The 14053-nt window shown below is 45.8% G+C and overlaps 2 protein-coding genes across 3 annotated transcripts in view; both read right to left on the bottom strand.

Annotated features, from left to right (window-relative positions):
- LOC132008254 (cytoskeleton-associated protein 5) overlaps window positions 1–362 on the bottom strand; it is a 106848-nt gene extending 106486 nt beyond the window's left edge. For both annotated transcript variants that reach the window (XM_059386784.1, XM_059386781.1), the window contains exon 1: window positions 277–362. The gene's annotated coding sequence lies outside the window, so the exon portion shown is untranslated. The remainder of the gene's footprint in view (window positions 1–276) is intronic.
- Window positions 363–7129: 6767 nt separating this feature from the next.
- Window positions 7130–14053, bottom strand: part of LOC132008261 (low-density lipoprotein receptor-related protein 4) — a 50514-nt gene continuing 43590 nt past the window's right edge. Inside the window, exons 36-38 of the mRNA XM_059386796.1 lie at window positions 13867–13954; window positions 12097–12238; window positions 7130–9630 (exon numbers count right to left, since the gene is read on the bottom strand). Coding sequence (XP_059242779.1) covers window positions 9298–9630; window positions 12097–12238; window positions 13867–13954 — 563 coding nt within the window. The 3' untranslated portion in view covers window positions 7130–9297. The remainder of the gene's footprint in view (window positions 9631–12096; window positions 12239–13866; window positions 13955–14053) is intronic.

Genomic DNA, 14053 nt, shown 5'->3' on the forward strand with positions numbered 1-14053 from the left:
GCATTTCCCCGACGCTGCCGCCCGCACCCCGCCGCGGCGCGCTGGGGTCACCCGGATCCCGGGCTCGGCCGCACACGAGCGCCCACGCCCCCCGCCCTCCCAGCCGCGCGTCCCCCGGCCTCCGCCCCGCTTAGCCGCCTCAGACTCGCCGGGTTCGTGCGGCGAGGGAGGGGCGCGTCTACGGAGGCCCCCCGCCCGGGGTTCAAGGCCCTCCGGCGCGCGCGACGCCTGGACCCGAGGGCCTCGGTGGGTGGGTCGGACCCACCGGCCACTCACCTCCGCCGGGTCAGAACCGAGGGGCCTGCTCTAAGCCGTTTGAAACCGCTTGGGCCGCCGCACACCCCGCAGTGTCCTCGTTGTTTATTGGTTCTCGACGGACCGCCCATTGCCCGTTTATTGGTCCATTTGAAAGGACTGTGGGCACGCGCCGCCTGCGGCTTTAAAGGGGCCGCGCGCAGCCGTGCTTCCTCGGACCCAGAGCTACCTGCTCCGTTGGGGATAGGGTCGCTGGAGCAAAAGCTGCCGACGACACTCCCCGCCCCCTCTCCCCGAAAAGAAGGGCGAAAGATGTGTAGAGCTGTGCATCCTTGGCCACCAGCATGTTTCCTTTATTTAATTTTGGCTATTCAAGCTACTGTCAACACTTGGCAAAATTTTTTAAAAACTCATTTCATTCACCAAATATTGATTGTGCAGCTAAGTGCGTGAGGGAAATGAGAGGCAGCTGGGATAACGTGGAAAGAGCAGTGAATGGAGCCAGGATGCTGGATTCTGGTCTTGGACCCCCTCTAAGTGCACTCTTCTCAGTAGATCATTTGTAGCTTAGTTTCCACAAAACAGGGTAACAATGTTTCTCTTACAAGCTTAATGTGAGGGTTTAATATAACTAATTTAATGCTGAGGAAAGGCCTTAATATTCCTGTTATTTATAGAAACGACAGGCTTGCTTAATATGATTTCTAAGTCTTGTTTAGCTCTAAAAATAAAATCTTTTTAAAAAGGGGCGGTGTGGGGGGGGGGTCGTGTGGCGCCTGGCTGACTCAGTCAACAGAGTTTACACTTCTTGATCTCAGGGTTGTATGTTCCAACCCCCCCTTGGGTGTAGTGATTATTTAAAAATAAAATCTTAAAAAAGAAAAGCCTTGTTTAGCTCTAAATTCTATGTTTCTATGAATAAGATCATGTCCTTACTTTCAAGGAATGTACAAACTACAGTGGTCAGAGGAAAACATACAGTCTAATCTGTACGTTCTAATTTTCAAAGTAGCAAGAGAACTAGGTAAAAGAAAAACTGTAGATGCTTAGCAAACGAAGAAATTTGCTAAGGGAGGATCTGTGAAAGGGATGGAATTGTAATCTGGGATTTCAACCATATATAATTACCAACAGACTAAAAGATGGTGAGGGGATGGATAAAAATAGTAAAACGATTATTTTTTAATCTATCAAATTAGCAAAGATAAAAAGTTTGACAACTGTTAGTTGGCCAACATTTTTTGAGAAACAGACATTCAAACTCACTGTTGGTAAGATTGTAATTGGTACACATTTTCAGGATGATTTACCAGTTATTAAAATGTAAAGTGTGGGACACCTAGTTGGCTTAGAAGAGCATACAACTCTTAATCTCTGAGCTGTGAGTTTGAGCCCCACATTGGGTATAGTGATTACTTAAAAATAAAATCTTTTAAAAAATGTGTATGATTTCTGGCCCAATAATGCCACTGTTAGGAATTTGTCCTACAGATCTATGCAATTATGTAAAGAAAATTATCCAAAGATACTCACTGCAGCAATTCTTAAGATATGGGAAAAAACCCCAAACCTTAGAAATCACATGTCCAGGGGCACCTGGGCGGCTCAGCGGTTATAGCCTCTGGCTTCGGCTCACGTCATGATCTGAGGGTCCTGGGATCAAGCCCCGCACCGGGCTCCCTGCTCGGCAAGGAGCCTGCTCCCCCTACCCCCCCCCCCCCCCCCCCCCCCGCCTCTCTGCCTACTTGTGATCTTTGTCTGTCAAATTTAAAAAAAAAAATCTTTAAAAGAAATCACATGTCCATTCACAGGTAACTTGTTACATAATTACAGTATATCCACTCAATAGACACTACAGAACTGTTAAAGAGAATGTGGTTAATCTGCTGGGGTAGAAAAAGTGTGCAAATTTTATTTTACTAAAAAAAATGCAAGTTGCAAAAAAGCATATATGGAATAACTTTATTGTATATGGTTATAAATGCATATGCATTTGTGTGCATGCCTGAAAATGGTTAAAACATTCCTGGAATTTCAAGAAATTAATAATTATTTAAGAAATTATTTAAGGGGAGTGTGTAGAGAGGGAAATGAATTTTTTGCCATTGACATGTGAGAAAAGTAGGAGCAAGGGCACAGAAGCAAGAAAGTACATTATATGTAGGGAATTTAACATATGAGTTTGATTTTAGATTTTAGGCACATGTTGGGAAGTAGTGGGATACAAAATTGCCAGAGAAAGAACATTCCAGGAGGGTCTTGAATACCAAGGTAAGGAATTTGTACTTTAAGTAGGTGATGGAGAGCTATGAAAGGTTTCTAAACCAGAGAGCAGCAAAATCAGAATTGCACTTTAGGAAAACTGATCAGCGTGATTATCTAAAATGGGTTAGAGTTGGAAGCCCAGTTAGGAGTCTGCTATGAGGTGATAGCAGTGGAAATGCTGAGAACAGATTCAATAAAGTGTGAAGGATTTGGCAATCAACTTGTTGCAAAGGTGAGGGTGGGGCCCATTTAGGGAGGTAAGCCAAAGAGCATGCCAGGCTTTGAGCCTAGGTATTGGGAGACTGTGATTGCCCAGATGGAAGTAGAAAGTATGGAGAAGACATTCTTAAGAGGAAGACAAGAAATTTAGTTTTAGTCCTGTTTACTTTTAGGTACCAATGAGACCGCTAAGTAGATATAGAAAATTCAGGTTGAGAACTGGAGAAAAGATTAGGATTCAAGTGATACAGGTGTAGAAAAGATGGAATTGTAGCAATGGATGAGACCACAGAGTGGGGGAGTGGAAAGTGAAAAGATAGGTCATGAGGAAAGATCCATAGGTTAGGGGAAACCAAGCAGAGCAAAAAGGTCACAGTAACCTTTGAGAAATGGGTTAGGAACATACAGAAATAGTTTTCTTTAATCATTGGTCATTGGCATGTTTACTTTATTTAAATATTATGGGAAATAAATTGAAAATTACATTTATAAAGAGAGCATGATGATAAAGTGGAATTTGTTCAATAAAGGATGTATGGAGTCTGGATCCTGGAGAGCTTTAGAATGAGATGGCAAATCCCTTTTGTCTTATATGGTTTATGTGTAGCCCTATTTAAAGGTGGACACTGGATGTCTGATTCCATTCATGTAGTTGTTCATTCACTCAACAAATATTTATTGAGCACCTAATATGTGCAGGGACTGTTCTAGGCACTTGGGATAACCAGTGCATGAAATAGACACACACAAACACACACATACACAAACCCCTCTCTTATGGTACTCACATTATAGTGAAAAAGCATAGATGCTCAACACATTAATAAATTATATAGTATGTTATTAGACAATATGTGCAGTGGAAAAAAAACAAAAAATAAAACACGGTAAAAAGGACAGGGAAGTAGAGTTAGAAAAACATTAATTTTATAAAGCACAATCAGAGTAGGTTTCACTAAGGAGGTTACCTTTAAGCAAAGACTTGAAGACAAAGGAATTAGCCATGAGTTTCTTTCTCTACAGGAAGGAAGTGCCAACTAGGGGGAACAGATTTGCAAAGACCCTAAGTTGGGACCATGCCTCTCAGGTTAGAGAGAAACAGGGACCAATATAGCTGAAGTGGAGTAGTTGGCAGTAGGAAGATAGAAGGAGAAGAGGTCTGAAAGATAATGTAGGGCGGGGAGTGGCAGATCCTATAGGGTCTTGTCTTGGAAATCTAACATAATACCTTGCTCCATAGTAGGTGTTCAATAAATGTTTGGACAGTCATCTTTTGTAATCCAGGGTAATCACCAAATATCTTCTATGTGACACCTGCTTACTTTAGCCCAGGGGCCTCCTAGTAGTTCTTTATAAGGAAGGTATTCAGAGGAAAGTGAAACCTTTGTAGGCATTAGAGATCAAGGTGAACACTGTATTATTGCAAATGCCAGCATTGGAGCTATTGAATAACTGTGCTGAGCATTTCTGAAAAGCCTGCCAGGGTGGAGACAGAGCTCATCCCATCATAATCACAAACTGCATTCTGGGAGAGAAACAGGGCACCTGGATTCATATTTGCAGCCTAAGAGGAGCAGTTTCAGTGATCCACTCCCTTTCCTCTTTCAGTGTGTGTACCTCGTGCATTATTCCCTGTGAAATAGCAGTGGTGACATTAACATGGGTCTCAAGTGGCTGTGACTTTTTGTGTCTTGACTGGCCTTGAAGCCTCTCCCAGATTGCACTGTTTGCATTGAATAGGTTATTGAATGAAGGAATGAACAACCCTTTCCTCAAAGCCCATTTTCCCACAACCCCCCAAAGGCAGGCTGTCCAAGAACTCTGACCATGGGGCTCCACCAAAGAGGAAGGAGGCAGAGGGAGAGATAGGGACCTCATTAGCAGGCTGTCAACAAGCTCTTAGGGGCTGGAGGGAAAACCACCAAGAAGGACAAGATAAGTGAGAGTTCTTGGCTCTTTGTGTCTTGTAAAATGGCATAGGCAGATTGCATAGCTTGGGGCTAACTTCAGCCTTCGGTTTAAACTCAGACCCTTAATTAGGCTGTCTGTATCTGTTTTAACATCCTGTTAAGGAGTCCAAAATTGTGAGCTGGAGCCTTGAGTGGAAATAAAACTCTGTTCCCTATGCTGAGCTCTGCTTAGCCTCTGCCAGCTGCTTAATGGGAGAATGATCTAGAGAGAAAATAAATGGGCACTAAGTGAGGGAATGTTACAAAACAAAGGCTGCCTGAAACACCCCCAGACACACATCCCGTTAAGTGGATCAGTTGAGTCACCGTCACGTATGAAGAGAAGACGTACTCTCAGACTATTTCTTAGCCCAGGAAAGGGCTCACCTACATTTTTCATTATGTCCACAAGTAGAAATAACTGAAGTTTACTCTATGTTCTTGAAGGTCAGTGCTTTATACTTAGAACCTTGTGCATCCTCAGCTCTTTAGAAGCTTTTTCTAAGTTCCTCTGCAGCATTTTGTTTTCTGTAGGACTAGGTTTGGTGAAAGCTTCAGTTCATGCCTTGGAGACCTCTCTATACCTTTTAATCTTAGGTTCTGCCATTCGTTCATGCAATACACAAAGAGGGGCAGAGACTATATTTGGAATATACCTTGCAAAAATATGTCCAGTTTGTTATAATTTGGCCAACTGTCTCCCTACTCATCAGGTTTTATAGCCAGAGAACCAGACAAGGAATTCTCAACTCTTGTTTCATCCACAAGAGTTCTCAGAAGAACATAAAAACAATGACCTTAGCAATCATCTGCTTCAACCTTTTCATTTTACTGATCAGGAAAGTAAAAGCCAGAGCATGTTCATTACCTGAAAACAGGGTGTTCAGTCCTGGACACTGTTGCTAAAGTTTCATCTGCCTCACCCCACCTCCAGATTTCTTATGAAGACCTGGGCCACTGGGCCCAGCATCCTTTTCCTCTCCCATTTGCTAACCCTAAAGTGACAGGACGGTCGCAGGTTAGGTAGATCTCTAAGTCTCAGGCAGTGTTGAATCCCTGATTCTACTGGTGTTTGGGATCGCAAGGTGTCAAAATGCATTCACCAAACTTTGTCCTTCCAGAAACATCTCCCAGTCTTTTGAGCAAATGGTGTGTGCTCAATGCATTCATTTTTCTTCTCATTTGAAAAGTTTTACCTGAGTTCCTAGCTCTGGTGGCCACGGCTCATGGTCTGGCCTGTCACCCTGAGCCTTTGGGAGGGGGTACTTTCTACAAGTACGTAGGCTTATGCTTTAGGCTGGATTTCATTGCTTTAAATGTCCTCCTTTTTCCTCTCTGGTGTGAATTAAAAAAAAAAAAAATCATGGTGTAAGGGGATGGCTGTCCTTGAGCTGTAACACTTGTTTCTGTTCTAGCACACCTACCCCTCACCAAGTTGGAAGAATTATGCACTGTAAATTACCCTCAGAATTGTTATTTAAATACGAGAAGCTTCAGTCTTTCTTTCTTTGTTGGGGGGTGTAGAGTAGGGATGTAAGCTGTTGCTCAAGTCTAAGCTCTGTGGGTCAGGCTTGGGCAGGGCTTGGCCCTCAGCAAGAGATAAAGGAATGAAAGGAAGCACTATTCCATAAAAGGCTTGAGGTTCAGAAAATCAACTATGGAGACTTGGCATACAATTCCACATCTGGCCCCGAAACTTCCATGATTCCCAGTTGTCACTGAAGAGGTGTCATGTCCAGAAAACCAGAGAATGGATCCCTAGCTCCTTGCCCTAGCCTTGAGAGGCAGTGTATAAATTATGAGAAGGCAGCTTTTTAAAAATAAAAGGAAAAAAATTAAAAACTAAATAAAAGGAATCAATGTTGATTTGATCCATTGTCAGAGTAATTATGAAACTTGACTAAGATCAAAAAAAGCTAGTAGCAGATCTGGGCCTGTCATGAACCTTCCTTGGACCCAGTCCTTTTCCTACTACATCAGACAGTCTTGCCAGTGATTATCACGGCAAGGCAAAGTCAAGTTCTGGGACAAAGAGGTCCTCATAGACCTAGAACAGAGATAGAAGATACACGGTATATAAACCATGACATTTCTTTCCAGTGCCTGAAGGAGATGTCACTAAAAATCATGACACCTTCCCTGTTGAATCTCAACAGGACCTTGGGCAACCACTATCAATCAATCAGAGTTGGCACTCAACTGTCATCTACTATCACTGTTCTAGAGGAAGTAAGGATTTCAGAAGCCAATTAACTCTGGTCTTGACCTCTCTTCTCAAGATGAGTTGAACCTCCAGCCAGGAACCTCACACCTTTTATGGCTCCTCACTGTTCTCACATCCCTGAGTGACTTATAGGTGATGTCGCAAGAAGGTTTCGAAAGCATGGGTCTGCCAGACAGAGCGGGTACAGTGATTAGTCATGACTCCAAGCCAGGCACGGTGATTAAGAAAAGCTAAATTTATATTAAATTATCATAAAGTCCTAAAATACTGAACATAGTGGTTAAATAACTCCAGAAAGTCCAATCTCTCCAGTGAGTAACGTTAAAACCATTACACGTGAGTGCGGGAGAATTACTTCCATTAGTTTAGGACAGAGAAGTTTTGCTTTTTACATAGTGAATCAGTGCTCAAATAGATATTTCTTCAAATATGTCTTTTCTACATTCTGAACAGCCCAAGTGCAATAAGATCCTTCCCCTTTTCCAATCAAGAAAATGCCACTTTCCTACTTTCTCCCCATCCTCAATCATGAATCTGAGAACCCAAAGTGCTCCTTTTTTTACCGCCCTGTCAAGTGTGAAATATCCCCCTTTCCTCCCATGAGTGGCACCTCGCCTTTCCCACTGTGTGTGTGTACTGGCAAAGCCTTGCTGGCCTGGCCGGGTTGTTGTGTGTGGGCCCAGAGCCTGCGCTGGCTATTACCAGTAGGGCTCAAGGCTTGGCACCTGTCTCTAGCAGCCTCAGAACTGACCAGAAAAGCCTTGCTCTTCTCCATTTTCATTCACATGTGGCAGCTGATTTCTCAATACCAATAACCACAGATGATGTTTCCAATTGGGAAGCTTCCTCGAGAAGCCCTCCCCTCTCTTCTCAACCCGTCATCCTCTCCTGTTGCTTCCAGTTCCTGGGTGGAAGGATCTGGATCTGCCCTAGGCTGAGAGGGCTTCATTGGTTGTTCTCCCTTTCTACTCTTTGCCCCCTACTTTGTGTTTTGATGTAACCCTCTCCTTACCACCACAAGGCTAAGTCAGAAAAAGCAAATTAGGGAGTTGAGGGGGAAAGGAAGGGGTCTATAGAAGGTCTGGGGCAGACAAAATATCTCCAATCCACTGATCCTAGCAGGAGACACGCACTCTTTGTGTGAACGAGCACAAGCCAAGTGATGGCATCACAGCCTGGAAAGCCCATCACGTAGTGGGGAAGAGAGTTGGAATGGGAACGTCACAACCCCTAGAGTCCACTAACTTAGATCCCTGAGCACTTGAGAGAGAACACAGGAACTTCAACCTCATGGATATTTCCCTTGAGGCCCTGTGTGCTCCAAGTCTAAAACCCAATCTCTCTTCCTGTTTATGAAAACTCTTGGCCCTTCTATGGAAGGTGTTTCAGGATCTCTATGCTTAGAATCCCAGAGAATGAGTGGGGAGAGAGTGGCAGGACATTAAGGTTCAGGTGATATGCTACTTTTGGTCTAAGCAGCGCTGGTTGGACCTTGCAGAGACTCAGCGCTCGGGGCCCCACATTACTTAAACCCCTGCTCACAACCTGGTTAGTTAGAGTCAAAGACATAAGGGTACTGGCCAGTGGTGGTACCAGCGGGGGAATTCATATTAGCCAGCTGCCATGCAATAAAGACCCTGTCATCGGAAGGTAGAAGCTTCCAGACACTCTAGCAGGAGGAAGAACAGCTTGAGTCACACCCAGATTTTACCAATACTGGCAGCTGAAAAAACAAAAAACGAAAAACAAAAAACAAAAAAACCAGTAGCTCTTAGGGCATGAATAATATCCATTGCCAGCAATGGACAGGAGATGCAGCCCAACCACCCCTAAAAGCTTTCTCATATTACCAATGCACTTGAGGCTGGAGGCTTCCGAGACACCCGGACCAGCGGGGCTTATTCCTCCTTCCTCTCTCAGCCTCTTTCCTTCATCTCTCTCTTTACCCTTGACCCCTGCCCCAGCCCCTGATGGGCAAGTTCTCTCAGGGAAGCAGCCAGGCTGGCTCTGCTGGGGGAGAGTGAAGTGTTGGGTCATCAGTTCTCGTGGGGCAGGGTACCAGGGAAAGGGGAGGTGGAGCTCTGTACTGATGAAGAATCATTACCGAGCCTGGTTTCGGGGCGCTCAGGATGGAGTGTGCAAGAGGTGAGGTTCGTGGTAAAATCCAGGTCTAAATTTTCAGGACGCACCGTCATTTCTTCCGCACAGGTAGTTACGAACTCAGGTGGAAACAGCTCCCGGTTGAGGGCTCGGGAGCAGTTACGGGGTGGGAGGTGGAGGAGAAGGACGAGCACATAGGAAGGGGGCCTGTTGTGTAAGTGAGCACAAGGACCGGAAGTCCATAGAGGAGAAGGAACGGGGAGGGAGAGGAGGGACCATGGGCCTTTAGACCTGGCTCTCTGAGGAGAGCTTGCGTTCGTGTTTCCAGCCTGTGTCTGGCAGAGAGCCCCGTCTTTCCGGAGTGGCCGCAGTATGGACGCTGCTACACTCTGATTGCTCTTCCTGCAACAGCTGCTCCGTCTCCGTGTCATCCAGGGAGCCAGAGCTGGCCTGGATAGACACTGTGTCTGTCTTCATGCACACGTGATCCCGCAGAAGGCCCCCCCGGGAGCTGCGCAGTTGCTTGAGGTCTTCCCACTCGGCATCGTCCCCAGACAGAAGGCAGATTCCCTCTACGATCTTGATCTTCTCCTTGGTGTAGTTATGGTCAGGCCCGCCCTAGGGTGGAGAGTGGGGACACAGGGTCACAGTTAGCTCTCCGGAGAGGATCTCCTGGTGAACCGGAAACGGAAGTGGGTGGGGTGAGAGGAGGTGGGAGGAGTACAGAGATCCCACAAGCAAATGGGGAGACTTGGTCAGAGCAAAGAGATGAGTCAGCCTAAAAGAAGAATGGCTGCTAGGACGATTATTACCATTCCCAGACAGGGAGGAGGGAGAACCACAGGCTTCCCGTCCTGCATCATCCACTCACTGGCTAGTCACCTTGGGCAAATTACTTAGCATCTCTAAACTCAGTCTCCACATTCGCAGTGTGGGGAGAATAACAATACCCACCCCTCACAACCAGTCGCTGTGAGGGGTCAGTGAGGAGACACATGGAATGCAGTTAGTAAGTGCCTGATGCACAAGACACACGCAATCCTGTTAGTTGTAGAATCGTTATTGTGGCTTATTCGTGGAACATCGTGCTGATACATGTGGCCAAAAGCAAGTGATAAAGGCAGTTCAGTGTGCATTTATTCAGGATTTTAAACTACTTCTGCACTCTTCTATTCTCGATTCTCTTCTTTCTAATTTTGTTAAGGAGAAAACTTGTGGGAGGTCAGACAGGAGGGATCCAGAAAATCTTGTTATTTGGTTTCTGAGTGTCAATCCTTTGGGGTCCTGTAACCTATCACCTTTTTGGGGAAGCCACTCTGGTTCTGCTCCTACGAGTCTTGGGCCATTCCTGAGCAACCTGGGATCGTTTCAAGGACAGCCTTAAGTTCTACTCAGGCTTCTCCCTTGATGGATTTCTCAAAGGGTAGGCTTACTCCTGGTTTCTGGGGGATACCAACTGACATGCCACTGGTAACCAGGAGAAAACGGGCCATGCCATAGTTTCTGTCCTGGGACGGCATTCTGGCCAAGAGTTCTGCAAGTGCTCCTCTGTTTTAGTAACAACTCAACTCGACAGATGTCTAACTGAGCCCCTATAGTTTTTTTGTTTTTGTTTTTTTAAAGATTTTATTTTTGAGTCATTTCTATATCCAGCATGGGGCTTGAACTCACAACCCTGAGATCAAGAGTGACACGCTCTCCTGATTGAGCTCCTACATTAAAAAGGAGACTTTGAGGATGGCCCTCTAGGAGTGGTAGCTCCGTCCACAGAGCAGAGACAGACAGCACACAAGCACACCGCATCACAGCCTAGGAGCTGAAATTAGCATCAGATTACACCGAGCCATGCAGTGTCTTCATTGCAGAGACAAGCTGGGTAGGTTAGGAGAGATGGGGGACATGGCACTGGCGATGGGGGTGGGGGGAAGGGAACACTCTTTCCTCTCCAAACACATGGCAACAGGTACCTGAAATCAGGAGGAAATCAGAAGAGAAAGGGTGAAAGACTGTCAGAGGGATGAAAGAGCTGCTGAGGAAAAGTATACAACAGAAGAAGGAGGTCACACACTTTTCAGGTCTAACCTAGGACCATTATGACGGTTCTTCTCTGGGGGCATCAGACACTCTAGGAACCTAAGACCCAGGAGTCTTTCTCTCAAACATACTAATCGAGGAGGGCTCTACCATCCCTGAAACTGCACACTAGCCCTGCAGGTGGTGTTCTGGCTCCCCGTGGAAGCTTTTTTAATATGGAAATGCATGGATCCGGAAAGCATGTGATTGTTATGTAAAATGTACTCATTATGCGTGGGAGCCCTGGAGAGGTGAGGGCAAGCGTTGACTATGCCAGACAGGCCAGGCGAGTAGACCAATTAGGGTTTCATAAGGGACAGAACTGCTGATGAAAGGTTACAGGATTCTGGAAGAAGCAAGGGTCATATTAGACTAGGAAAGCCTGAAATTGGGGGATACCGGTCCCTTGTGGAAATGGGACTATTTTCCAAGCCTAAACATTCAGCACATAAATTTTCACTGAAGCAACAAAGGAGCTAAGAGAGCAAAAGCATGTAAACCTTCAGAATTCTACAGAAATCTCTTAAGACTCTGTGATAAGAGGAAGAATAGCAAGAAACCCAGCCATTCCCAGCCCTAGGTGCCAACAGCTTGGATCAGAGGATTAGAAAAGGGAGAGTCCAGGAGCTCTCAGGTTTTTTGGGTGTTGTCTAGGAATCTGGAGTGTTTCAGAGGGGTGCAGCCTCATTGCAGGGGAATGACCACTAGAGAAGAGAAAACCTATGAGCCAGGGAAAATATTTCCTGGCAGGGAGGTGTACACTTTCAGACCTAGACCTTCTGGAATCTGCTTACTAACCTTGCTCTCACTAAGGTCCCTCAATCTGGTCCCTCAGAGAGTCTAGATCTCTCCAGAATCCCATATCAGATTCAGTTCTTGTGTTCACTATAACTTCCAAAATGGTAGGTGGGACCACCTGGCACCCCTCACTGATCCGTTCAGGCAACTGGAGCATATCCATTCCCTCTCTAAAAACAAGACCCCGTCTTGAAAATAAATTGTGATTTTTACCTCTTTCTTATAGCACAGTTGGTTGTACATGGCTGGCTTGGGGATTGCTTCAATTTTCACTTCCTGAGTGGAAGTTCGGTAGGAGGGGTTGCTGTAGGTCAGGTTCCCCATTCCAGGATCAGTTAACTTGGATTTTTTGTGTCTTTAGGAAGAAAGGTGATGAGAAATTAGTTCATATGTTTATGGGGATGACATCTGGGGAAGCTATAACCTGAAAGTGGTAGGCAGCCTCTAAGATGGCCCCAGTGATCCCCGCCTCCTGGTCTTTACCCCTTCTGAATCCCTGCCCCTTGAGTGTGGGCTGCATCTGGTGACTCACTTCTACTTTATTTTTAATGGTTTATTTTCAAGTAATCTCTATACCTAAAGTGGGGCTCAAACCTGTAACTCCGAGATCAAAAGTCACACACTCCACTGACTGAGCCAGCCAGGCAGCCCTGGTGACTCACTTCTGATTAACAGAATTTACAAAAGTCATGGATGCTAGATTAGGTTCCAAAGAAACTTGGTAGCTTCCATCTTAGGTTGCCTTTCCTCCCTCATTCTCGCTTATGCTTGCTCTGGGGAAGCAAGCTGTAATGTTGTCGGGTGTTTTTTAGGAAGGCCCACAAGGCAGGGAAGTGATGAGGGAGACTTCCAGCCAACAGTCAGCAAGGAACCAAGACCCTCAGTCCAACAGCCTGTGAGGAACTGAATCCCGCCAACAGCTACATGAGTGTGCTTGGAAGGGACTGCCTCCCCAGTCAAACCTTTAGATAAGACCACAGCCCTGGCTGCTACCTGGACTGAAGTCTGTAAGAGAACCATGAGGCAGAGGCACGCAGCTAAACTGAATCCAGATTTCTGACCCCCCCCACACTGTGAGATAATAAACGGTTGTCTTTAAAAAAAAAAAAAAATTAAAAAAAAAAAAAATAAACGGTTGTCATTTTAAGTTGCTAAGTTTCGGAATAATTTGCTATCCAGCAGTGGATAGCTGATATACTGAGTCAAGATAGATCTGTGTCAATCCACGTCTGTTACTTACTAGCTGGGATCTTGGTAGATATAATCTAAACTTTGTGAGCCTCTGATCCTCATCTGTAAAGTGAGGAATAATAATACTTGTACTACAACCATTGTTGAGGGCATTCATACATATCCACTATGTAAGACTATGATTATTAGCGTGTTGTTGTGGTGGTGGTGGTGGTTACTATTAGCAGAAGCCACAGCAGCAGAGCAAAATCCTGGAATTTTGCTGCAAGCAGTGTTTAGAGCATTTGGGGAAAAAACATACGAGGTTGTAAAAAGAGGATTCTAAACTGAAAATGACACACTCCACCTTCCCAGGATGATTGTACTTAGCAATGATAGGTCAAATAATAATATTACAGTAGAGGCCGTGGTTATGTGAGGAAAAGGCCTTTCCAACTTCCAGGGTCTGAGAGGAGGTAGAGTAGTGGAAAAGCAGAGATGCTTGCATCGGTCCCAGCTTTGCCTCTTACTGTGTGACCTCGGGCTATACCCTCTGTGCCCTTAGCATCCTAGCCTATAAAGAAAGTCCCGAGGGCCGCTGGGTCGTAATGTGAGGAACCTGCTCAGGCCGTGAATGGTGAAGAAGAGTCAGGATTCAGGTTCTACCTGTCCTCTCTGCGGCTCTGACCAGGGACCCATCTCGACATGAGGCTGGTCAGAGGCTGGATCAGCAAGGCGTGGAGCTTCCCGAGATCACTGCCGTGCGAATGAGGACCCATGGACACATGCCCCCCGCGATGAGGCTGAGGTTACCTGTACAGCATCAAAGCTGCAATCACCAGCAAAATCAGCAGGATACTGAGGAGCCCACCGATGACGTAGCTGACGTGAAGTCCTTCCCCTAGGAAGAACAGAGTCATGCTAAGCTGGGACCAAGGACAGTCCGCCAGCTGGTGTGAGGGGCGGGAAGATGGGGGGCTCCTGTGGTAGGGCCTGGATG

This window comes from Mustela nigripes, unplaced genomic scaffold, assembly GCF_022355385.1.
Source record: "Mustela nigripes isolate SB6536 unplaced genomic scaffold, MUSNIG.SB6536 HiC_scaffold_76, whole genome shotgun sequence".
NCBI lineage: Eukaryota > Metazoa > Chordata > Mammalia > Carnivora > Mustelidae > Mustela > Mustela nigripes.